The following is a 24,929-nucleotide window of genomic DNA, read 5'->3' on the forward strand; positions in this document are numbered from 1 at the left end:
AGTGCCTTAAAACAGTGCCATTTGTTATTTCTCCCAATTCTGTGATTGGTAATTAATTTTTCTGCTGATTTCAATTGCAATTACTCTTTTGATTTCAGTCATCTGATAACCTGAGAAATGAAGGATTCTAGATGGCCCCACTCTCGTGTCTGGCAGTTGGTGCTGCCTGAACACGTGACCTCAAATAGGCAATACGTTAACCCATGACTTTCAGTAGATTGTATCAAACTTCTTCACAATATGGTGGTCTCAGGGATTCAAGAATGAGAGAAAGAGCTGGCAAGGACTTTTAAGGCCTAGAATTTGTAACATCACATATTGCCATTTCCACAATATTTATTAATCAAAGCAAATCATTAGACCAGGTTAGATCCTAGGACATGGAAATACTGACTTCTCATCTTGACAGGAGAAACAATATCATTACTCCAAAGGGGAGATGAACCTAGGGAGACTTAAATTATTTTGACAGCTATTATAATAATCTATTATAACACAAATTGGAGATTCTCACTTTAATCAGTGAGAATCCATTAGCTGATATTGAGCTGCCTTCAAGCTGTGTTTAAATCATATGAATATGGCCATTAAGAGCAAGTTACATTAATGAATGGATAGACTAAGATGGAGAAGGACAGTAGAACACTTTCTGGTAACTTAAGTCTAGGAAAATACAACTCAGATAACATTTGAATCCTTAGAAATTTGTTACTTTGTTTAGTTATCTTCCTGTCTTCATTCTATTTTCTAGTGAAATTTAAAAGTTATGCATAACCTGTTTACATTCTCAAATGTATCTTATTATAAATAAAATTTCAGAAGACCTAACTCCACAGAAATATCTATTGTTATGCATTTCTTCTCGTTAGTTATATGAGACTCCGTCTGAATAGCTTCATAATTAGGTTGTCAATATTGTGCAGGAACAACTAGCAAATAAACTGACATGAATCAATTTAGTGTTTGGGGTGTTCTTGTGGATCACAAAATTTCTGAAGCACAGAACAAGGGCAATTTTGCTGAACCATTTGGAGAATTGGAGTTAGACAAAACAGAAGCAAACATACAAACAAACAAACAAAAAAACCCAAGCAAGAACAGTTTCTGTTTCAGAAGTAAAATAAGTACCCTCCTTCCTATGGTCTGTCTCTCGATTGATGTTCTCATGTACCTATCCTTCTGCCTGATAATTCACCAGCCGAGACTTTGATATTACAAAAAAAAAAAAAAAAAAAGGGAGATTTAAGACAACTGAATATTTATAGTATGTAATATAGACAAACCAGGAGACTTATCTAAAAAGACTAGAAAATGAATTTGGGGATTTAAACATTCAATCGCCATCATAATTGAGCTGTCTGCTTGTTGTACACAGAAGCTCTAGTGGGTGTCCAAAACCACGCACTGATTTTTTTTGACAGCTTTATAAAAGCACAATTTATTCACCATAAAATTCACTCATTTTAAGTGTAAATTCAATCCTGATTTAACATATTTACAGAGTTTTGTAGCCATCACCACAATCCAGTTTTAGAACATTTCCATCTTCATATTCCCACCATCAGTCCCAGGCAACCACTAATCTGCTTTCTGTCTCTTTTCTGGATATTTCATATAAACAGAAACATGTGTTCTTTTGCATCTGACTTCTTTCACTCAGCACATTTCTGCAGTTTATCCATGTTGCAACATGTATCAGTACTTGATTTCCCCCCCTTCTTGCCCTTTCTTCTTTTTTTCCTTTCTTTTCTAATTTGTACTCTGTTCTTGTGTTAGTCCACTTTGCTGTTTTAACAAAATACTTCAGACTGGGTAATTTATAAAAGCATAAATCTATTACTGACAGATCCAGGCTCTCTGGTGTCCAAGGTTAAGGTGCTGCATATTTGGTTTCTGGTATGAACCTTTTGTCTGCTTCCACAATGGTCTGTTGTTGCTATGTCCTCACACAGTGGAAAACAGAAGGGTGAACATGGCCCTAGCTCATTCTCCCTAGCTCTTTTATAGAGTCAGTGTTACTAGTCATAAAGCTTCTGCTCATTACTTAAATCACTTTCTAAAGTCCCCATATTTTAATACTCTTGCATTGAGGATTTATGTTTTAACATAAATTTTTGAAGGAACACAAATGTTCAAACCATAGAATTCCACCCGTTTCCCCCATATCCGCCTCTTATGTAAAGTTCATTCATTTCTTCCCAATAGCTCCAGAAGTATTAACTTGTTGAGTCACCAAGTCAGTCCTTAACCCAACAGAGAAAACAACATTAAATCCTGATGTCTAGGGTAATTTTCTTTGATTCCATGTTATAACTTCTGGACATTCTGGACAGGCCTTGGCTAATAAGACACTGGGAGATTCCACCTTCATGGCTTTTCTGGACACAGCCCACAAAGCAGAAGACACAGTTTGAAATCTGGTGGCTCTAGCTCTCCCAGGCTGTTGAACACTGGCATCTCTACAGTTAAGGTGTCCAAGGAGAAACTCCACCCCTAGGTCTCAGTTAGGAGTTTCTCTAGTGGCACCCCTGTGACCCTTCTCTTCCTGGGCTACGAGGCTGTCCGGGACATCCTTTGAAATCAAGGTGGAAGCAGCCATTGCCAATCAATCACAGCCCATATACTCTGCACACCTGCAGAGTCAGCACTGTATGCATGCTGCTGACTGAGGTTTATCACCTGTGTTCTTGGGAGCAGCAGCCTGAGCCATATCTGTGCCTGCTGAGGCTGCACTTGGACCCACTTGAGTCACACCTGTGGCTCAGAAGCACTGGGCCAGAATGCAGAGATCAAGATGGAGGTTTCCTGGGCAAAAACCCAGAAGTGCCACAGGCATCCTCAGCCCCTCGCTTGAAACCACTTTGTTTCAGGGCTGGCTCCATAATACCTCCTGTGTTGTTCTTCCATTGTCTAGATGAGTGGCATGTGGCTTCCTTCTGCTCCTACTAATCTCCCACCCTTAGCGTTTTTTCTTGAACACCATTTTTATTGTTTGCAATCTGGCCAGGATGAGAATTTTCCAAATCTTTATGTTCTGCTTCCCTTTTGATTATAAATTCCATCTTTAATCCAGTTCCCTCTTCTCTCATTTTAGCAGTCAGGGGATACCATGCAGCACCGTCAGCACTTAGAGATTTCTTCTGCCAAATATTCTAGTTCATCCCTCTTAAGTTCTTCCTTCCTTCTGCAAAGTACTGGGACATAAGCATACTTCAGCCATGTTATGCCACCTTGTAGTGAGGGTGCCCTTTCCTCTGCTTTCCAATGAAATATTCCTCATTTCTAATAGCTCATCAGAGTGGCCTTTACTATCTATATTTTTACCATTATGAGTATTTATGTAATCTTCAAGAAGGTTTAGACTTTCTATTGTTCTCCTCTTCTGAGCTCTCACCAAAATTGTTATGAAGTGTCCCATTCCTCAGTACCAATGTCTATATTGGTCTGCTGCTGTAACAAAATACCTGATACTGTATAGTTTATAAACAAACGAACAAACAAACAAAACCCCCTTATTTCTGACAGTTTCAGGGACTGGGAATTCCAAGATCAAGACATTGTAGATTTGGTGTCTAGTGAGGGCTTTTTCTCTACTTCCAAAATGGTGTTTCGTTGCTTTTTTATCACATGACCAAAGGCAAAGAGGCTCAAAGGGCCTAGCTCCAACCTTTTGGTAAGGCTCTACCCTCATGATTAATCTCCTCCTAAAGAACCCACCTGTTAGTAAATATTACTGCAGTGAGGATTTATGTTTCAACATGACTTGGAGGGAACATCATCTTTCAGATCATAGCAATTATGCACTTATTTTTGTCTTGCAGTTGCCATATTTCTCTCCAACATGCACAATATGTTTATCATTCATAGTCATACTGATTTTTTAAACTAATAGCAGCAATATTTTCTAATGCCATTTTAAAAATTCCAATTTGGGAGCATCTTGAAACAGTTTCTTACTTTAATGGCTTTGCTTAGATGATTGTCCCATTTATGGACTTCTTTGGAGTGTCACTTGGTGTGTTAGTTCACTTTGTGGTGCTATAATAGAACACTGCGGCTGGATAATATATAATGAACAGAAATTTAAAGTTCTGGAAGCTGGGGAGTCCAATATGGTGCTGGCTGCTGGCAAGGGCCTTTTGGCTGTTTTATAACACGGAAAGCATCACACAATGAGAGAACAAAAAGACATTGCATAGGAGGGAGGGTGGACCACTCTCAGGAATGGGTATATGATTGGACACAGTGGTACATGCCTGTAATCTCAGCGGCTCGGGAGGCTGAGGCAGGAGGATCATGTGTTCAAAGTCAGACTCAGCAATTTAGCAAGACCTTAAGCAACTCAGTGAGACTCCATCTGTAAATAAAATACAAAAAGGAGTGGGGATGTGGCTCAGTGGTTAAGAGCTCCTGGGTTCAAACCCTGTACCGAAAAAAAAAAAAAAAGAGGATTTTAATGCTCTTCTAAAGGGGATTTCCCTGTCCCTGTCCCTCTGTCACATGAAGACATGGTGGGACAAGCACCAGGATTTAACCCTGTTTGACTTCAAACTTGTTTCTCTTTTTTTCTTGTCTCTATCCATTTTAACAGGAATCAGATCCCTAATCCCTATTTACTGCATTTCCAAGGTTCCTTTGTCTCCTGCCTGTTGTCTGTGGTCAGCTATTAGAGGGACTTGCAGGGGTGGGTAGAAGAGAGCAGTCTGAGTATTTCTCCCTTCCCCCATCTTCATATTGTGTGTATTCATCAGGGGCTGCTTTTCCTTCTTGTCTGCTCCTTCCACTCAAGACCCCTGCTGTGGTTCCCACTTTTTCCAAGTGATCTTGAGTTTTGGACTCTGCACTCTTTCCTTCTGTCTTAGGAATCTAATGGCTTCTTGCTCTTGCTAGTCTCTGGATTGCTATACAACCATCAGTTTGGTCTCTTAGCTCTTTTGTCGCCTCATTTAATGAATTCTCTGCATTAAATTATTATTGAATTTCTGTTCTGTTTAATATAAAAAGAATTTCCAGCAGAACTTTCTGCAGTGATGGAAATTTCTATATTCGTATTGTCCAGTGAGTGCAGTAGCTACTAGCTACAGTGGCTTTTAAATATTTGAAATGTGGCCGGTGCAATTGAGGATATAAATTTTCACTGTTTAACAATTTAAAATCAATTAATGAATTTAATTTAAGTAGCCACATCTGGCTTGTGGTTACTATATTGGGCAGCAGAGCCCTATATTAAAGATATAATTCCTTTCTCCTAGCTGCAGATTAAATTCGCCTCTTAAATATTTTTATTTTATGTAAAAGTTAACATTTTTTCTTTGAATTTTATCTGGATGCTTTTAGGCTTAAAGCTCTCCTCATTTTCAGACTTGGCAAATGACTTCTATTTTTTAATTTTTCCTTTACATTTAAATTTTGTCATCTCAAGTCTATTTTGGTGACAAGTCTGACTGTTTTAACTGATCTGAAATGTTTTATGACAGCTTTGTAAAAATTTTCTTTTATTTTACATTAGGCTCTTAGTTTTGAAAGAGATACCTTTGAAAGAGAGAGTTAATGTTGTCTGACCTTTCCTGAGTTATTAATATCATTTAGACTAGTCATATACTTTTGCCATAGCCCTCCCTTGCCCCACCTTTTCTTTTGTGGCTATATCTAACTTCTAGAAAATTCTACCTTATATTAATACTGGATTTGTTTTTCTGTAACCTCCATCAGTTGGTTGTATTTAATTCTTAAGAGCAATTACAGAATACATGATTCTTTTTCATGACAGTACTTTTGAAGTTTGCTGCCATTTTCCCTGTTGTTCTTTTTCTCCATGTTAAATGTTCAAAATTTCTTTCATTATACCTTGGGTAGTCCAACCCTAAGTTCCATACCTCCTCTGCAAGGCCTTGGGTTGACTGGACCAAAGATCTTATAGGGCTCTCATTTAACTTACTTCTGTATAACATAATTATATAATCAGGACATGGTAGGATTGGCTAAATTCACATTTTCCTCTTGGTTGTTTAAAAAGCCCTTTCCCCCCTACACATTTTTCCTATCCTATCATCAAACATAATTCATTTGACAGGTTCTTACCAAATATGTACTGCTGTTGTCGCTGGAGATAGAATTAGTTGTTTGGATTCAAATACGGGATGTTGTATTCTACCCCTATAGAATTGTATCTTGTTGCAGTGTTTACCAAAAAAAAAAAAAAAATACTCGCACAATAATGGCGTTAATCCATGCATGAGAGTGTAGCCCTCATGACCTTAATACCTCTGAGATGTCCCACTTCTTAATGCTGTTACAGTGATAAATTTGAACATTAATTTTATCAGAGACAACATTCAAACTATAGCATTCGATAATTGTTAACTCAAGACTTTACTGTATATACACAGTTAAATGACTTGATATTTTGACAGAAATCAGATTTAACAAATTCTTACCTTTTGTTTCTTTAACATGCATTCAGTATCTTTGTGTGTTATCCATGAAATTAACTCTATTCATTTTACTCATTACTCAAATACACTTTGTGATATTTTGGCTACCATTTTTGGCTATTAATCAAAATAAGACTATATCTGGTTAGTATAGAGAAAAACTTGTATTTCTCTGGGAAAAACATTGTGAAATGAAAGAGATCAACTATTGAATGGTTTTATTAAATGTGCTTTGACTTTCAAAATAATAACGGTGAGAAAAAATGCATCCGATTTGCTGGTTTTAATTTTAATGAATTTTTGCTTCTTTAGCATTTGTGGAATTCAACATTTGGAACGAATAGGAAAGAAGCTGAATCTCTTCGATTCCCTTTATTTCTGCATTGTGACATTTTCTACTGTGGGCTTTGGGGATGTCACTCCTGAAACATGGTCTTCCAAGCTTTTTGTTGTTGCTATGATCTGTGTTGCTCTTGTGGTTCTACCCATACAGGTAAACAAAACCTTGTTCAATTTTATAGAAATGTGCAAAGTCTTATAAAATTGAATATTCCACATTTTAATAAAAATACAGGGTGCCTAATTCATCTAGCGGTAATATACTGTCACATACTATTATTGTATCTAATCAATTATGTAAATTATTTTAGGAATTTCATTTTTTTGTCTTGTTAGAAACACAAAGATGTTTTTCTCCTCCAGTCACAACTGATAGCACACATCTTGTTTTAATTATTTCAAGATGCTTTCTTTTTTATATATAGTATTAAATTGTATCAATTATGGGAGACTATAATTCTAATTATAGGATGATAGACTAAGGAAATAAATATGTGAAGGAACAATTTCTTTCAACTCTTGAAAATAAACCTAAAAACCATAAACTTCAGTGGATTAGAAGTTGATTGCTTATGTTAGTCAACTGAACCAAAATTTGGACATGGTATTACAACTAGTATGCAGCATTTGGGGACCTTTATAGGAGGTTGCAAAAGGACTGAGATGTAAAATTGGACTTAAGATGTGTAGAAGTAATCTCCAACCCTTTTTTATAATGAGCCCTGGGTGCTCATGCTTAAGCAGGTCAGCAACAAAGATAAGGTAAGTGCAAATTAAACTTGCATGTTCATTACCCAACTTTGGCCACAGTGTATCTAAATACACCTTGTATAGCCACAAAAATTACCTTCTCCTGTGTCTTCTTTCCTGACATCCCTCCCTTGCTCCCTCCACTTTCTCTAGACACTGGTGAGGATGTTGTGTGGCTTGTGTGTCCTGGAAAGGCAATTTCCCATCACATGACACGTGGGAAGAACTTGACAGGAGAATGTGGAGGAATGGTGACAATTTTGCTCAGCATATGGCATATCTTATCATGTTCTACTGTATATAAAGCAGAGGCATAAGCCTTTTAGTGGCCTGATATGATATAGTAACACAATTGTGGTAATTTATTTCCTTAGAGACCTGAAACTCATAGGAGACACTTGCAACCTCTGAAGAAATCATATAATAAATCTATTGTTGAAGAGAACACTTAGAATCTCAATGAGTTCACCTAAGAAATTGACTATACCTAATAAACGATACATATACTGCATTGATTTTTTTTTTGTATTTTCATGGATGATGTTATTCATTCACATTTGGAAAATGTATTACAGTTTGAACAGTTGGCCTATTTGTGGATGGAGAGACAAAAGTCAGGTGGAAATTATAGTCGACATAGAGCACAGACTGAAAAGCATGTTGTTCTGTGTGTCAGCTCACTGAAGATTGATTTACTTATGGATTTTTTAAATGAATTCTATGCTCATCCAAGGCTACAGGTACATTTGAATTATACTATGCATGATACTGGATCATACCTACTAATATATTGTCAAATTCACTTAACTGACAGTGCAGCCTGCATTCTGGAGAATTTTAATTTATACAGCCAGAGGTACAGAGAATAAATGAAGAAGTACAAATATAACCAGGAACACAGAAAAAATGCTAGAGGAATAAATGGCATTTTCAGTTTCCTTCTGTATCTACACTAAAAGACAGATGGAATTATGTTAACGCAGCAAGAAAGATTTTCTTTGAATTAAAGGATTGCGTTTTCTCCTTTGGGTAAAACATAAATGACATTTTTATGAAACAGTGAATTTTAACATAAAGTATAATAAAACAATGAAGGAACCATTTCAATATCATCTGCTCACTTGAATACTAAGAATTTCATGAAGGATTGCTGTTGGAAATGTGGAAGTCTGGAAGTTCCTTTTTATTTATTTATTTTTGTTGGTTTGTTTCCTGGAGTATAACTAGGTACTATTTATAGTAGCAGTAAATGACCCAAATTGGACAATAACTAGATGAGTTGAGAACACAAATTCATAAAGTTTCTTAATTTTGCAAATGCAGATAAAATCCTTGGTTATATCTACTTTTCAGGATGGATGGCCAATGTAGATTTAGGTAATCTCCTTTTCTGCTAAATACACTTAGAACAATTCAAAGAACAAAGAGTTGTTGGTTCTTCCTCAATACATCAGTGTCAGGCCATAGCAAATGAGACATTGCTGAGTATGTCTGCTTATTCTTTTTTTATAGAAAGTAAAAGCATATATTTGTGAATATTTTTAGAGCTTTTTAAATACTATATTTTTACATTTTAAAATACCGGATTTATAACTAATGATTAAATTCTATAATATAATTGTTTGATTTCATATCAATTAAATGGTGGTTTAGAGGAATTTTAATTCATATTTTGGATTTAAAATTTTTCTTATTAAATAATTTCTAGTTTGTTTATTAAAACTCGTAAGAAAATATCATTTTTAAGAACTTTTTTTAGTTGTTGATAGACCTTTTTTTATTCATTCATTTGTAGTGGTGCTGAGAATCAAACCCAGTGCCTCACACTTGCTAGGCAAGCACTCTACCACTGAGCCACAACCCCAGCCCCAGGAAAATATCTTTTGTGGAACAATTTGATCCTATAATCATTAGTTTTTGTCCGGTTTCAAAATAGAGAATTTTTAAAACTCCAACACTTCTAGGTATATTTTAGAGCAATAAAATAGTGAATGTTCATCAGAGAATTTCAAGTCCTTCAGATCAGTTTGTTTTAAACCATTTTGTCACTTGGAATACTTTAGTATTTTTTCCAAGGACAATATATTTTGAAAAATTTTTCTCCCAAGTTCTTTTATTTACTTTGTCAGTATTTTCAATGTTTTCATGAATAACTCATTGAAAGTCATCAAAAATTGTATAAATTATTGTCCATAAAAATATTACCAAATAATAATCACAATCACAGTTTTGTTTTAAGAAGTTACATCTTGAAGGAGAAATTGATTCTTAAACACTTCTATGTGCCATTCAATGTGTATTTTGGTATCATTCTGTAGTTACACCTAAACACTTCATAGGCTGAGTGTGTCGAGTATGTGGAGTGTAATGACTTCCCTTTGTGGTACTAATATGATTGAAATAGGTCAGGAGGAATGATTTATGAAATTTTTGTTTGTCTCAGTTGTGTTTATTATAATGTAATTTTATTTACTATATTCTCAAGTTTTAAATATGAATCTCTATAAGCAAGAGTTCATTCCAATTTTATCACATTTGAAAATATTCTTAAATATTTTAATTACCTAGGTAAGATAACAGAAAGCATTCTTGTTTCTACCCCCATTTTGTTTTGAATAGGATTATTACGTGGTGATTTTGTGTCCTACTGAAATGGATGTGCAAGTTCGAAGGGTTTTACAAATCCCAATGTGGTCTCAAAGAGTTATCTACCTTCAGGGTTCTGCTCTTAAAGATCAGGATCTACTGAGAGCAAAGTAGGTATCATCTGTTTTCCATCTTGCAGCTTATAGTTTTGAGTGCTTTAATATCTTTTCTCTCCTCCAAATTTTAGAATTTTCATTGTTACAAAATGTGTTAAATATGTTTGAATATAGAAATTAGCCTTAGTCCTGCTACTGGTCCAATTAAAATGTTAAAAATATAAAATTGGTTTATTTACTCTCTTTCCCAGACTTACCTTAGGGAAAGATGTTCAGCAGACTGTGTCTGCATGATGCATTGAGAAGTGTGGCATGGTCTAATTCTTTAAGCTGTCAGCGGTGGGTGAATGTGTCCAGACTCACTGTTAAAATAGTCTCCAAGTCCCTGCATACTGCTTGATTCCACAAATAAAAATCTTGGACTAAGCATTATTTGAGATATCAAAGCAACGAGTCAAGGTTTAAATTTTAAAGAGTTGGCAAAAATATACTAGGCAGAGAGTGCTTGTGTTGTCTGGGATCAGGGACAGAAGAATCCCTCGGGGAAGGAAGAATCTTGAAGTGAGAGGTCTTACTGATCTGCCCTCTTTCTGTTGTAGAGGTCCCAGCCAACTTAGCTTTAGGTGACATAATCTAAACCATTTGTCACAGGGCATGGAGGTTCTATCACATGAGCAACGTGAAGCAAGACTGGGCAGACCCTGGATCCTGGGAATTAGGGCTTCCTCAATACTATGTCCTTAGTTTCAGAACCCAAATGAAAGCCTTAGCATCTGTGGTATTGCTAGATCTTTCCTGCTGCTTGAAAAGTTCTAAACATGTCTTCATGTTCATCCTTGAGTTGATCTACATGCTCCTTAAGATTTAAAGAGCTCATGAATATTAGAGCATAAGCTTCTTTCCCCTCTTGCATGGCATGTGTGTGTGTGTGTGTGTGTGTGTACATGCAGGAGTGTGAACTGATAAAAGAGTAGAGGAAAAGTAAAATGCTCCTCTTTGTTGCTTAATCATGCAAGTGGTGAACACATACCTAGCATTTAGGTACTCTGACATTACTTTTGATTCATAAATGGCAAAGTCAAACTGAGGTTCTTTTTAATGATTTACTTTCCAAAGCATGTGGTCACTAGAATATACCAGGATATAATGTATAAAATTGGTAAATAAGTGTTTCTGAGAGTTTATGAGTACTCTGGTGGATCACATACTTCCTATGAGTTGTTGTTTATGTAAGAGTGTTCTTGGAATCATCAGATGTTCCCAGAACCTCAGACAATCCCTGAATTTAGGTGTTTGTCATTTGCTCTCTTCATCGTTATTGGGTGCTCTGGAGGCATTGTTGCTTAGACAGTAATATAATCTGTATGGTTTTATTTATTTGTGTGGATAAGCAGAATGATTAATTTATTGTCTGATTTAAGTTCTTCACGCAATAAGTATATACAGTGTCTGTAGAATATTCAGTATTAAATTGTGTAATAAATGAAAGATTTTTTTCCATCTCAGAAAGTAATCTGAGCTGTTAGGATCTAAACTAGATACTCTTTAGAATAAACATAATCAATGTCTGATTAAAAGTTTTAAAATAGTTTCTCAGCACAAGCAGTCACACTTACAGGAAACAATCCTTCACTGGGATCTCCCCAAAAAGAAAGGGGATGAAGGTGTGAGAGGGAGCCAGCTGATGATACTCAAAAGGCTGGGTTGAGAAAGAAGTTAGGGTGACAGTTTCCATTTTTGTGTTCATTTCTAATCCTAATTTCATATAAAAGATATGGGATTTAATGTTAACTAACACATTCTTCAACACAATTCCCCATGCAAGGAGCAAGGAATAGGATTCTCCAAACAAGTTCCAAAGGTCAGTTGCATGAGTTTTGAATTGCTTTGTTGAAAATGATGTTTAGAAAATGTTATCTTAGTAATCATGGCTCAACATTTACTCAGAACTGTTTGTTTTGAATTAATTTCATGAACTTTTTATCTTTGCTCTCCATCGAAAATGCTTTTTCTTTTCTTTTCTTTCTTTTTTTTTTTTTGGGGAAAAAGGTTTATTTTATCATAGTGTACCAGAAAGATAAATCATCCCTCATTTTGAAAATACACATTCTTATGCTTTTAAAACATTATGGATCAAGCACTCAAACATATTTCTACATCACTAATTTTAAGAAATATAAAGCCTTAGCATGAGGGGATGGGGTTTGGAACACGACAATGCATTATCTCAAGGAAATAGAAATATATAGTGGAGTTTGATGTATGAATGCTAACCAACTCTATTCCCACCCTCTTAGTTTAACTGACATTGCAGTTGAAATGTAATTAATCATGAAATAAGGTTCAATACCACCCCTTAATTTATGTGAAATCTACATAAGAATATATCATCATAAAACAAAATAAAGTTTGACTTTTTTTACTTCTGTCATAAACTACTAAGTTATATAGACAATCCAACAATATTGTCTTATTCAGTCAATTATAGTCATGATCTGCTAGAAATTCAACTTTTGTTTAAGCTTAAGGATACGCATAGTCTACATGTGCTATATGGACCAAGCATTGCAATTCTATTCTCCAGATAGTATTTCGGTGCGTAATTATTTTATTTTTCTGTATGTATTTAGGATGGATGATGCTGAGGCCTGTTTTATTCTGAGCAGCCGCTGTGAAGTAGATAGGACATCATCTGTAAGTTTCTATTATCTCCTTTTGTAACTTGTGCTTCTCATATTAGGTTTTTGTTTATTTGATTTTTATAAATCTTCCCATAATAAATATTGGTGACCTTAAATTTTACTGAAGAGAACCAACTACTTCTTAACTATCTTTGTCTTAATAGAAGAAAAGCAGCATTGTTGGTTGTGTCAACAAAGTTTTCATCAAGTAGTTTCTGGTAATTCTTTAAGTTTTCTGTTGATCAAAAATGAAAACAGAACTAGACCATTTTTTCTTGTTGTTGTTAAATATATCCTACAACATGTAATTTTGTTAGAGTGGCCTCAATTTCCTCAACTCTGAAACAAGGCAGATGGATCAGGCAGTCTGCATTAGAATCAGTTGTAGAGTTTCTAAAAAATATGCATCTGTGAAAAGTTTACTCAGGGTATGGCCAGTGGGAATCAGAAATTGGTATATTTTTAAAAGATCCCCAGGTGAGTTTGACATTTGGTTTGGTAACATTTGAATTATAAGGTCTCCATGATGTATTTTTTTAGGCCCAAAGTTCTATAAACTTATAAATAAAATTAAATAAATTATTAAAGTATAGCTTCCATTATTTTAAAAAGTGTTTTAATGTTATTATTTTTTAAGAGTGCTTTATTATTGCATGTTGTCTAAGTAGTGGTACCTGTTATATTTTTAAATTGATAATTCCATCTCTAACTTTATCTGTGGTGCATGGACAAATGAGAGTGCTGTATGACTTCTGTCGTGACCGGGGGAAAAGCAAGATGTACACAGGTCTTCAAACACATATTTTGATCATTTCTGGAGGGTCACTTAGGCACACTCTGTCGAACTAATTTAGGACTCTAAATCATGAATGTGGCAGGTTCTGTGATATCCTCACTCTAATTTACCTAAAGTTCTTCTTTCTTATAGTTCCAAACCAATTTTCTTATCCTTCATTTGAAAAAAAATGCTATGGGTTAAATTGTGTCCCCACAAATTTCGTATATTGAAGTCCTAACTCCCAGTACCTCAGATGTGAACTTCGGAGGTAAAGTCTGTTCAGGGTTAATCCAGTTATAATGAAGCCTTTAGGGCAAGCCTTAATACACAATGACTGGTGTCACTTCAAAAAGGAAAAATTTGAGACAGACGTGTATACACAAGAGTTTCATATTCACGTGAAAGCAGCTAGCATGAGCTCAAGAGAGAAGCCTAGAACAGATCTTTCCCTGACAGCTCTCAGAAGGAACCAACTCTGCCAATGCCTTGATTGCAGACTTCTAGCATGAAGAACTGTGAGAGAGTAAATTTCTGTTGTTTAAGCCATCCAATTTTTGGTGCTTTGTTTTAGCAGCCTCAGAAAACTAGTAGTTGGGCAGAGACCAAAAAAATGGCTGGAAAAATTGCAAAATATTTTATATTAAAATATGTATTTTAAAAAATTCATTATTCTCCTCCTTTTCCTCATTTACTAGGTCGTTCAGACCAGAGCCTCTTCAATTTACTTAAGCACTACTTGAATAGTTTCTTAATTCGTTTGGTATAGTAGGTACTCCAAATACATTCACTGAAAAAATGAGTTTCAATTGAACATAATCTTGCGTTTCTATAATTATTTGACTTATGTAATTGTTTGCCCCTGAAGTGTAACTTAGCTTTACAAGACATTCAGTCTTTCAGTATCTTTAATGCCTTTGGGTCACAAGGGAGGTAATAGGAAGTAAATACATAATATCTTCTAGAGTTCCCTTTACTATGTGAATTTGGGAGCTTTCAGTTAAACAAATGCATTCTGTTTCTTCCTGACGCTCTACTAAGTTGATAGGAAGTGAATAAAATGATTGATACACTTAAGAACAGACGGTTTGGTTCTCTGTTAGAGAACCAACGAGAATTTTTGGAAGCTTAAAAGCAGGTGGAAGAGTGGCAACGGGCTCAGCCAGAAGGAAGTTGAAATTTAGGTTGAGAGAGGAAACAAATCAGAAGCAGGCTGCTTTCTGCAACGGAACCTTAAGTCTCAGGAGATAGAGGCACCAGATGCCTCTGAAAGTAAGGTTATATGTAGGACTAAATGTTCCAGTAACAATTGAAAGTCTCTGAATGAAGCAGATTCCCTTAATTTTTCCATATATCTATTGCTTGTTACTTTCTTAGCACTGGGAAAAGAGGTTTACTATTGTGAGAATTTGATGGAGGAATACTCTCCTTTCAGAGGCTCTGCATATGCTAAAATTAGGGGAATTACAAGCCAGTTGCCTCACTGAATATCACATACTCTCCCTCCTCCAGATGGTCTGTCTCGCAGAATCCTTACAGCCAAGTTCATGTCTCCATTGACACAATGACAGAGGTTACCTTGAGGACATGGTCCATCATAAGAGAAAATTCTGTGTTCGTATATGTATAAAATTATAAATAAAGTTGAGGTCCCCAGGGTAATATCACAGATTGAATACTTTAGAGTAAGACCCTCATGAAAATTTCCATGCATTTACTAGGGAAACAGATTTCTAAAACTTCTCTCCTACATATGTTCAGGCAACCGGAATTATCAGAAATTTGAGAGAGTTCCTGACCAGAACAAGAAACAGTAAATGAATTAATAAACAAACAAAAAGCTTAAAGTAAAGATAAATCAGAGGAAGTGTAAACAGAACCATATAATTCTGGACAAAGATATCAGTTTTAAAATATATATTTGGAAGATGTCATTTAATAAATATCTTCATAGTACTATAAGAACCTGATACATACATAAAACAAGAATAGCATGCTATAAACCAAAACAAAACTGAACAATAAACATTCAGGGAACCAACCTAATATAGAGTAACAAGTAAAAAGAATCAATAAAAGTCCCATAAGTTAAACCTTAGGGCATTGGAAGATTGAAAAATAATAAAACAAATAATAAAGCTAAATAACAGAAAAGAAGGGCCAAAATGTGAGAAAATGAGAAGAGTAAGCAGAAGAAACAATGTCTACATAGCTGGAATTAAAGAAAGGGAACTAGAAATAATAGTGAACAACATTATTGAAAATATAATCCAAATTCTCCAAATTAAAATTGTCAAATTCAAAAAGCTCACTTATTAAAGGACAATGAATAGGAAAGACCTAAATGAATTAGAGAGTACAAGATAAGAGAAAAACCATTAAAGGGAGAACTAAAATGAGACCACAGTAAGAGAAAAAGAAGAAAACATTTATTTTAAAGTTCAAGATGGAGGATATGAGTGTCTTCAGACTTCTCAATAGTGATACTGGAAGCCAGAAGGCAATAGGAAAATGCTGTCAAAATTTGGAAGAAAAATATTTTTCAACCTAGTGTTCTGTATCCTGGCAGAATTTTAGTCAAGTAAAAATATTGAAAGACAGATATTGTAGGGATTAAAGATTTTAAGAGATGCACAACTCATAGGAAAATGCTCCAAAATGTTTTTACTATAATCAAGATGTGAGCAAAGAAAAAGAAGGCTCAGATTATCTACCACGGGAAGGAGAGTATGAATTTCTATGGGTGAGGTGACAGAAAATGGTAAACCAGCAAACTGAACAGCAGGCTCTGAGCACAACAGAGAATGGAGGGCTTCCGCTGAGAATAACATGAAATTGTGTTACCTGATGTAGCTGCATATGTTGAGAAGAGATTTCCATTTCTGGACAAATGTTTCTGACTGAATTTTGTCCCCTTAAAATTCACATACTGAAACCCTAACCAAAGGTCTTCATGATTTGACTGTATTTGAATGTGGGACCTTTAAATATGTAATGAAGTTAAATGAAGCCAGTAAGATTGGTCCTAATCCAGTATGACTTACATCCTTATAGCAAGAGGAAATTCGGATAAACGCAGAGACACCAGTGGGCAGGCCTGTGAAGAGGCAGTAAGAAAGCAGGGAACTGTAAGCCACAGCCAGAAGCCTCAGAGGAAACCTATCCTGTCAGTACCTTGCTCTTGGACTTACAGCTGGAGAACTGTGAAAAAATTAATTTTTGTTCCATAAGCTATCTAGCCTGTGGTGTTTTGTTACAGCAGCCTTCATAGGCTGACCCATATTTAGAATTATGATGAGTAATTAGAAAATTAAAGAAATGCCAAAACAGAGAATTACCTCTATAGGAAAACTGATAACTCACTATTTGGAAAAAAAAATTAGTGCTCACTATGCTTTATTATAAATAATAGTCGTGATAATGTGAACACTGAATATTCATCTTATCAGGATTGTTTTTGAACTACATTCAAAGGAGGTAGGAAAGTGCAGTTGAGAATGGGGTGAAAAGTATGCTTTTCTATGACTGTAAGTCAGTAGATATTTAAAATTGAAAAATGAAGAAGTAGTGAGAGTCATATTTAGATATGGAGGCAAATAAGATAATAATTAGAATTAGGGGAATTTCTTCTTGTATGCTATAAAATTCATAAATTTGCATTTTTGCACTGTGTATATGTACAATTTTCATTATATTTTTAGTCATGTAGAGTTTGGAATATAACTTTAGGAAAAATATTATTGCAAAAAATGAGACTTTATGAGGCAGCAAATGGGTTCCTTTACATGTCAACTTTATGTGACCCTTAAGATGACAAAAGAATGGGCATATTTGCAACTGAATTGCATGCATTTTATATATTTACATATTTTAAAATATAATTTTCATCCCCAAACCTCATGAAATGATGCTGTCTTATGCACACCAGTGATTTAGGAGATGATACAAGACATGCCAAGTGAAGCCTAGGAAAACAGGTATAATTCCACAGCTTTGTACTTTCCAACATTTCTGTGAAAGAGGTAGTGTGATATAGTGTGGAAGGGTCAGCAAAATAGCAAGGGGTTAGTAGGTTTTGGGAGAGCTAGTCAGTTCCTAAGAAACCCAACACAGAGGTTCATGTCATTACTGGGGCATGTTGAACAAGGTATATGAAAAGAGTATCTTTGGGTCGTGGAAAGTGAATGGAGTTTTAAGTCTTGATAGAAAGGTATGGAAGAATCATATCCACAAGAGACTGAATTCTACAGCATCTTAGAACTTTTTGGCAAAGACTGGAGAGCCTCATGTTTTATACTCAGCTGTGTAGGGTCTCACAGAAGTGTCTATAGCCCTTCAAAAGACAGACTGTCAGGGACTTGTTATAAAATGGATGTCAGATTATTCCTACGGTTCTCATATCTGGATGTAACAATTGGCTTTATTCATCTCTTTTTAAAACCATTTTTACATATAGGTGGGCATAGTGATCCAAAGTGTTGGACTTACATAGAAGAAATAAAATGTAGGCAAACTATGTATTATGATAAATAGCTAACAGTGTTAACATAGAGAACACCATATTGCTTGGTAATGAAAATGTTACATTTTACTTCTTAGGAAAGATTTGGCTTATTGCTGATGTAAACAGTACTACTTTGTGTTCTGTATTGAGGTTGGTTAAACAAGCCCAAAATTCACACTCTTCCTCTTCCTCCTCCTCCTCCTCCTCCTCCAACATTTGGCTTAAATACATTCAGGAGCAGTGAAAACACTACTTCTTGACTCTTCAAAAATCAATAAATGCATCTTTCCCACAGTTTTGAAAAATATCTATACCAGCTTTTTTTCCCCCTCAAAGACAATATTATGAATATAAGAGGGCTTAGTCCAGAAAAATTATTTTAGTTGCCCTTCTTATTATGTAAATTATTCTGTTTGGGAGAAAAGTGGATGGAAAAAAATTCCTCCTTTGCGACTCTCCAATCTTTTTACAATTTAGTCATTTCACATGCAGTAAACCTTATATTTTCGATGTAGAAAATGAACTCTTTTGACTTTCAATCTGATCAAATCAATGTCACCATAATTTTTACATGCTTCCAGTGTGTGAATTAGTATAATCTGTAGTATGCAAGAAAATGCATTTTAAAAATCTGTATAGCTTGGATTGGGGTTGTGGTTTATTGGCAGAGTACTCGCCTAGCACGTTCAAGGCACTGGGTTCGATTCTCAACACCGCATATAAATAAATAAAATAAAGTTCCATTGCATATATATATATATATATATATAAATCTGTATAGCTCAATTTCTGACATAGAATTTTTTTTGTTTTTGTTTTTGGGTACTGGAACCCTGGTGCCCTTGACCAATGAACCACATTCCTAGACCTTTTTTTTGTTGTTATTGGTATTTTTATTTTGAGACAGGGTCTCACTAGGCAGCATAGGGCCTCACTAAGTTGCTGAGGCTGACCTCAAATTTGGTGCTCTTTCTTCTTCAGCTTCCTGAGTTGCTTGGATTATAGGTGTGTGCCATGACACTGACTCAATACTAGGCAAAATTGAAAGGACATTTCCTAAATGTGGTTCTACATGATTCTGATTTTTTAATATTATTTTCTTTGGTATAGTATGACATTTGAAATATGGAAAAGGACATTTTTAGTTGTTATTTCTGAGTGTACAAAATCAAATGACTAAATTCTTTTGTTACTTTAATACTAATAGTTTTTTAACCAGGAAGGACACTGTGACTATAGAATTGTTGGTGCACATTTTCCTGATTTGAGGAAGGGGGAGTTCTGAATAACAACGAAATGAAAATCAATGAAAATTACAAAATACTTGGTTTTGGAATGGATAATATTTCATGAAAAAACTATGTCTATATAAAATTTTGTATTTTTTATTAGAAAATAAGTAAGTAATCATGAATTTGAAAGTACCATAGCAACTACCTCAGTATTATTTTTCTCTCCATATTGAAAAACCAAAATCATTAAATAAATAATTGGTTGTAGTTTCATTCATGTCAAAATGATTTCTGATTTTTCTAGACTAATGTTATTAGAATAATAAAGTACTTTTTAAAGAAGTACTTTAAAGTACTTTTTAAAGAAGATGTATACTTTCTCCTTAACATGATACTATTTAAATATTTGAAGCGTAATACTATTTTTCTACAAGTCTTATATGCTTTTATAGGATTGGAGTTTTAGTCAACATTCTTACCATTTAGTATGCATAATTTAGAGCCAAATTTCAAGTCCATTTAATAAAAAATGGAAAAAGGAACCAAACAGGTTTGACATTTATTGAGTAGCTTTCATATGGTCAGGCATTTTGTGCCATTATGTCATTTCATGCAATTGTTTCATAGATGAGAGAACCAAAGCTCAGAGGTGTTAATTAGATTCCCCAGAGAGGCAAAAACTGGATTCTGCCCAGTTCAGTCCAGCTCCAAAACCCCTTACTTTACAATAAATTACTCCCCATGGAGATAAGAGCTTACTGTTCAAATGGCATTCTATTTATATTTGCAAATAAAAGTGGTTGCTCTGTTTAGAAATTATAAGAGTAACTTATATTTGGGATTTCAAGCATCTGCTTTTGTTCTACTCCTTCTTCTCCTTAGTCTATCCCTTAAAAGAATATGTTGATTTTGTATTATTAAACTATTAATAATACATTTATATGTCAGTTTTATAAGAAAATGGCATTTGTTTCCCTCTTCTTTCTTTCAACTTTCGTTCCCAGTTTTCTATATCCCAATTTTGATCTTTTATACATACATTTTAACATTGGTAGACAGACACCATTTACCTTTTGTCCTATAGCCAAAATTAGTCTTTTTGTATTATCTATCGATCAATTCTAAATGTTGAAACCAACAAATATTTAGAACTGTGTGACTACATGCATACATTTAGTTGCTTGTCAGTTTTCCTTTCTTCTGCTCCTTCGCCATCCTTGAGAATTTTCAAAATCAGATGTGTATCTCGTGTTTCTTACTTTTAATTACATTTTAGTTATAGATCTGCTATTTGATACTTCTGTTTTATGCCTTGATTTATTGTTTAGGTTGTCATATAATGTTTACACGCCTTAGTGATTTAGCTTCAGGTTTTCATGAGGTGAGTTGACATAATTTATTGCATCTTACTCAGACCCAAGCACAATATTTTTAACAAGAAAAAAAAAATAGTGCCCCAATACAGCACTTTCCCTATTTTAAATATTCAGTCCATCATTTCTTCATTGATTTATTCAACAAATATTGATTGAGTATCCTATGACCCAGATACTAACATACCAGCTGAATATACAGTTCTGAACTTGACAGTAAAATTTACTATTTTTATAGAATCTATCTGTTTGTAGAAGTGACAACCAAAATCCTAATTAAATAAGTATATAGAGTATTACATAGTGATAAGTTTTAGAGCACACTAGGGAAGAGTCAGTGAGTATTGGGAAAGGCAGACATTTTACACTGAATTATTAATTTAACAATTTGAAGATTAGCTTAAAACAATCATGAATCTCATTAATTATTAAGATCAAGAACTCATCAAACATCATGTACCCATTCCACTGGAGAATGATTATTGTACCCATTACTTCAGTTCACTTTTCTGCCTGGAAGTACTACCTATTCTTCTTCCCTATGTGTCTAACTAAAGCAGCCCTCACTATTCCAATCTTATGAACTCCTTAGGCCCTTGTATCAAATGTGACCTAGTGCAGATCATTTTTATTACCTTCTTATTTGTTCCATTTTGTTAAGTTGTCCAGTCTTTTTTAACCTTCATGAAATTCCCTTCCTTACTTTTGTTCATTTATTCTTTACAGAATTCATTTTTAACTCATAGGCCATTTCTTTTCACTTCCTTTAAAAAAGTCTTACTTTTTCAATCTGTGTAAAATATTAACCATGCCCAGGGTATTTCTCTTGGAACACTTTTCACTTGAGTTGCTCTACTTATTCCTGAACAAGATGACCAAGGCCCAGAGTTTAATTCTGATGAGGGTTGAATAGTTTCCTTTGCCTCTCAAATCCGTAAGTTGAAGTCCTAATTCCTGGTAGCTCAGAATATGATCTTATTCGATAGGTGTTTACAGAGACAAGATCCCCTTAGGCCGTTAAAGTAGGCCTTGTCTTTATAAGAAGAGTAAATCTGAAGACAAAACACAGTGAGAATACCATGGCAACACGCAGAGGAGCATCTTCAAGCTAAGGACAGGGGAATGGGACAGACATTTCTTCACAGTCTTCAGAGGGAACCAACTCCACTAACACCATGATTTCAGACTTCTAACCTTTACAATGACCAGATGATAAATTTCCATTATTTACTTCTTCCTTTGTGTGGTACTTTATTATAGTAGCCATATCAAACCAGTACATATTTTAGAATTAGAATCAGGATGTACTGCTGTAAAAAATACCTAAAAATATAGAAGTGACTTTATGATTGGTTAATTGGTAGAGAATGAGTTTTATGTTGAATGACATTAAAAGTTTAGATTACCTTGAAACAATGTTGATCGAAATGCTTATGTTATTGAAAATTTGGTGAGTGCTCTATAAATGAAAGAGAAGAGCTACAGAGCAACCTCTTTTGTCTTAGAGCACATATATTGTCATGAACAGAATCTTGGTGCAAATATGAATGTAAATAAAATATGCTTCAGATGAAGTCTGAGATGCAATTGAGGAACATGTTATTGGAAAGTGGAGACAATTGATTATTCTGTAGTGGAGAAGACTTGGCTAAAATCATGTTCTATTGGATGGAAATAGAAGTTTTGAGAGTGATGAACTTGGAATAGCTGAAGAGATTTCTAAGAAAAGTGTTGAAGGCACAATCTGGTTTCTTCTTGCTATTTTTAGTAAAATGCAAGAGGACAAAGATATATTGTAGAAGATTTTGTATATAATGGTTGGACTAGAGATATAATGTGATCTGTAAAAGATCACTTAGAGGCTTTATGGAAAGTAGACTAAGTCTTTTGGGAGACACAAGAAAGAATAATGAAGAAGAATGACCAGTCAGAGGTTCAAGAATAATAATATAGGTGAGGGAAAATAATGGCTTAGTTTAATGTGTAGGAGTGAAAATGACAAAAGATAGTTGTAAGATATATTTAGAAAATAAAGCTGATGTAATTTGTCATTATATTGACTGTAAGTTTTAAAATAGAAGACACAAAAATAAGAACTGTTATGTGAAATTTAAATAATACATGCATACTTACTGACATTCAAATGTTTAGGGAGAAGCAAGTTTTGAGAAGGAAATGTTTTCAGCATATGATATTTGAAATACCTGTGGGATACCCCGCTGCTAATATTAAGCAGGTATTTGGCTATATGTATTTGGGTTTCAGATGTTGAAGTTGTATTTATGAGAATTGTAAATATAGAAATGTACTTTAAAGATACAGGACTAGATGGAGGAAGTCACATAAGGATTTGCATGTAACTAGTGAAGAGGAGTCTTTGGACTAAACCCAGGTGTGGTGCAATGTTTAGAGGATGAGAATCCAGATTTTAAAAGAAAAACAATTACAGAACAGATTCAACAGAGAGTGGGCCTGTACAAACTAAGTGCAAGATGTGTTTAAGAAGCACGGGATATTTCAGGAGCTTTTTACTGAATGTTGATCATTAGATTTGGGAAGCTAGATGTCATTGGCGATCATGGAACAGCAGCTTTTGGTGAAATATTGGGTTATTAAAGCCTGAAACATAGTTCCAATAAATAGGAAACTGTGCTGCTTCCAGCCATCTGGGAGCAGTGAGCGTTGGAATAGCTCTCCCACACTAATGCTTAGAATTCTAAAACAATTATTTTCAGACAGAACAACAGGCAATATGAGACTGTGATCTATGAGGGTAAGGAAAACAGAGAGATCATCCCCAAAACAAACTCTACCTTGTGCCTAGAGGCATTCATAAGATTCTGGTGCAGAATAAGATAATCCAAGTGGTTCATTATAGTTTCTCTGAGCTGAGAAAAGAGAGATCTGGGTTGAAGGGGAGGAAGTTGTGAAAAGGCTGGAATGCCTGGAGCTGAGGACCAAGAGGAAGGGAACTGTGCATAAAAAGCTCCAGTAATCTGTATAGGGGACCCTTGGGGACTTGTGAATAACATAGCACACATATGCAGGGTGGGAGTCCTTGAGGCTAGGCAAAGAATAATAATTAGGAAGAAAAAAACTACCAGAAAGAAGCAAACTAAGAAATAAATCTTATGTGTTCTGAGGAAAAATAGACTTCTAACCCCAAAGTGGAGAGATCTCCTTGAAGGCCCCAGATAGCTATTAGAAACTCCAGAAAGGCCAGTCCATTTTAACTTTGTAGACAAATGATTTCTAGAATAATAATACTTTAAAAAATAGCTCAACAGAGCTTAGAAATAAAACTTGTAGGTAAAACTTACTTACAGGTAACTACCATGGAGGACACAATGGCACTTGCCTGTAATCCCAGTGCCTTGGGAAGATGAGGCAGGAGGATTGCAAGTTCAAAGCCAGACTCAGCAACTTAGTGAGACCTTGTCTCAAAATAAAAATATAGAGAAAGGCTGAAGATGTGGCTCAGTGGTTAAGTACTCCTGGGTTCAATTCCTTGTACCAAAAAACAAACAAACAAAACGACAGCAACAAGCATGCACATGTGCATGCACACACACACACACACTCACAAACAACACCAAGAACCAGTACATACCAAGATAAAACTCAACACTCTTTAAAGGATAATAAAAATTTGGAGACTCAACAATGTAATATTGAAAATGGTCAACATCTTAAAGAATTACTAGATAGACAAAGAAGTAGGAAATATATTTGGTAAACTAGAAAAAGAATCAGTTGATATGAAAAGACATACCAATTAGAAATATGAAAAAGTAAATCTTTTAAAATAAATTTGCAGATGTATTCACAGAATATGAATGAAAACATGAATACAGTGAAGAGGGAAGTTTTTTTTAAGAAAGTAACAAAAGCAAGTATAAAATACATTAAAAAGTACAAAATATCCAGCATCACTAAAGTGATCATGAAGAGTAAGGGAAAGCTGGAGGTGTACTTTCTGATTTAAATACATATTTTAGAGCTACTTTTACTAAAACAGTCTGGGATCAGCATAAACGTATACTTACATACATACCAATGGAACAGATTAAAGAGCTTAAAAATAAACCCATGCATATAAAGAGAAGAAAACAGAAGAGAAAAATCAACAGATTGAAAAA

At 34.8% G+C, this 24,929-nt stretch overlaps 1 protein-coding gene across 1 annotated transcript in view; it reads left to right on the forward strand.

The window, feature by feature from the left end:
- The window catches only part of LOC124961705 (potassium channel subfamily T member 2-like), a 354,530-nt gene that overhangs the window by 167,860 nt on the left and 161,741 nt on the right, over positions 1-24,929 (forward strand). Inside the window, 4 exon segments of the mRNA XM_047520608.1 lie at positions 6,747-6,927; positions 8,099-8,263; positions 10,143-10,279; positions 12,856-12,919. Coding sequence (XP_047376564.1) covers positions 6,747-6,927; positions 8,099-8,263; positions 10,143-10,279; positions 12,856-12,919 — 547 coding nt within the window.

The sequence above is a fragment of the Sciurus carolinensis genome, chromosome 12 (assembly GCF_902686445.1).
Source record: "Sciurus carolinensis chromosome 12, mSciCar1.2, whole genome shotgun sequence".
NCBI lineage: Eukaryota > Metazoa > Chordata > Mammalia > Rodentia > Sciuridae > Sciurus > Sciurus carolinensis.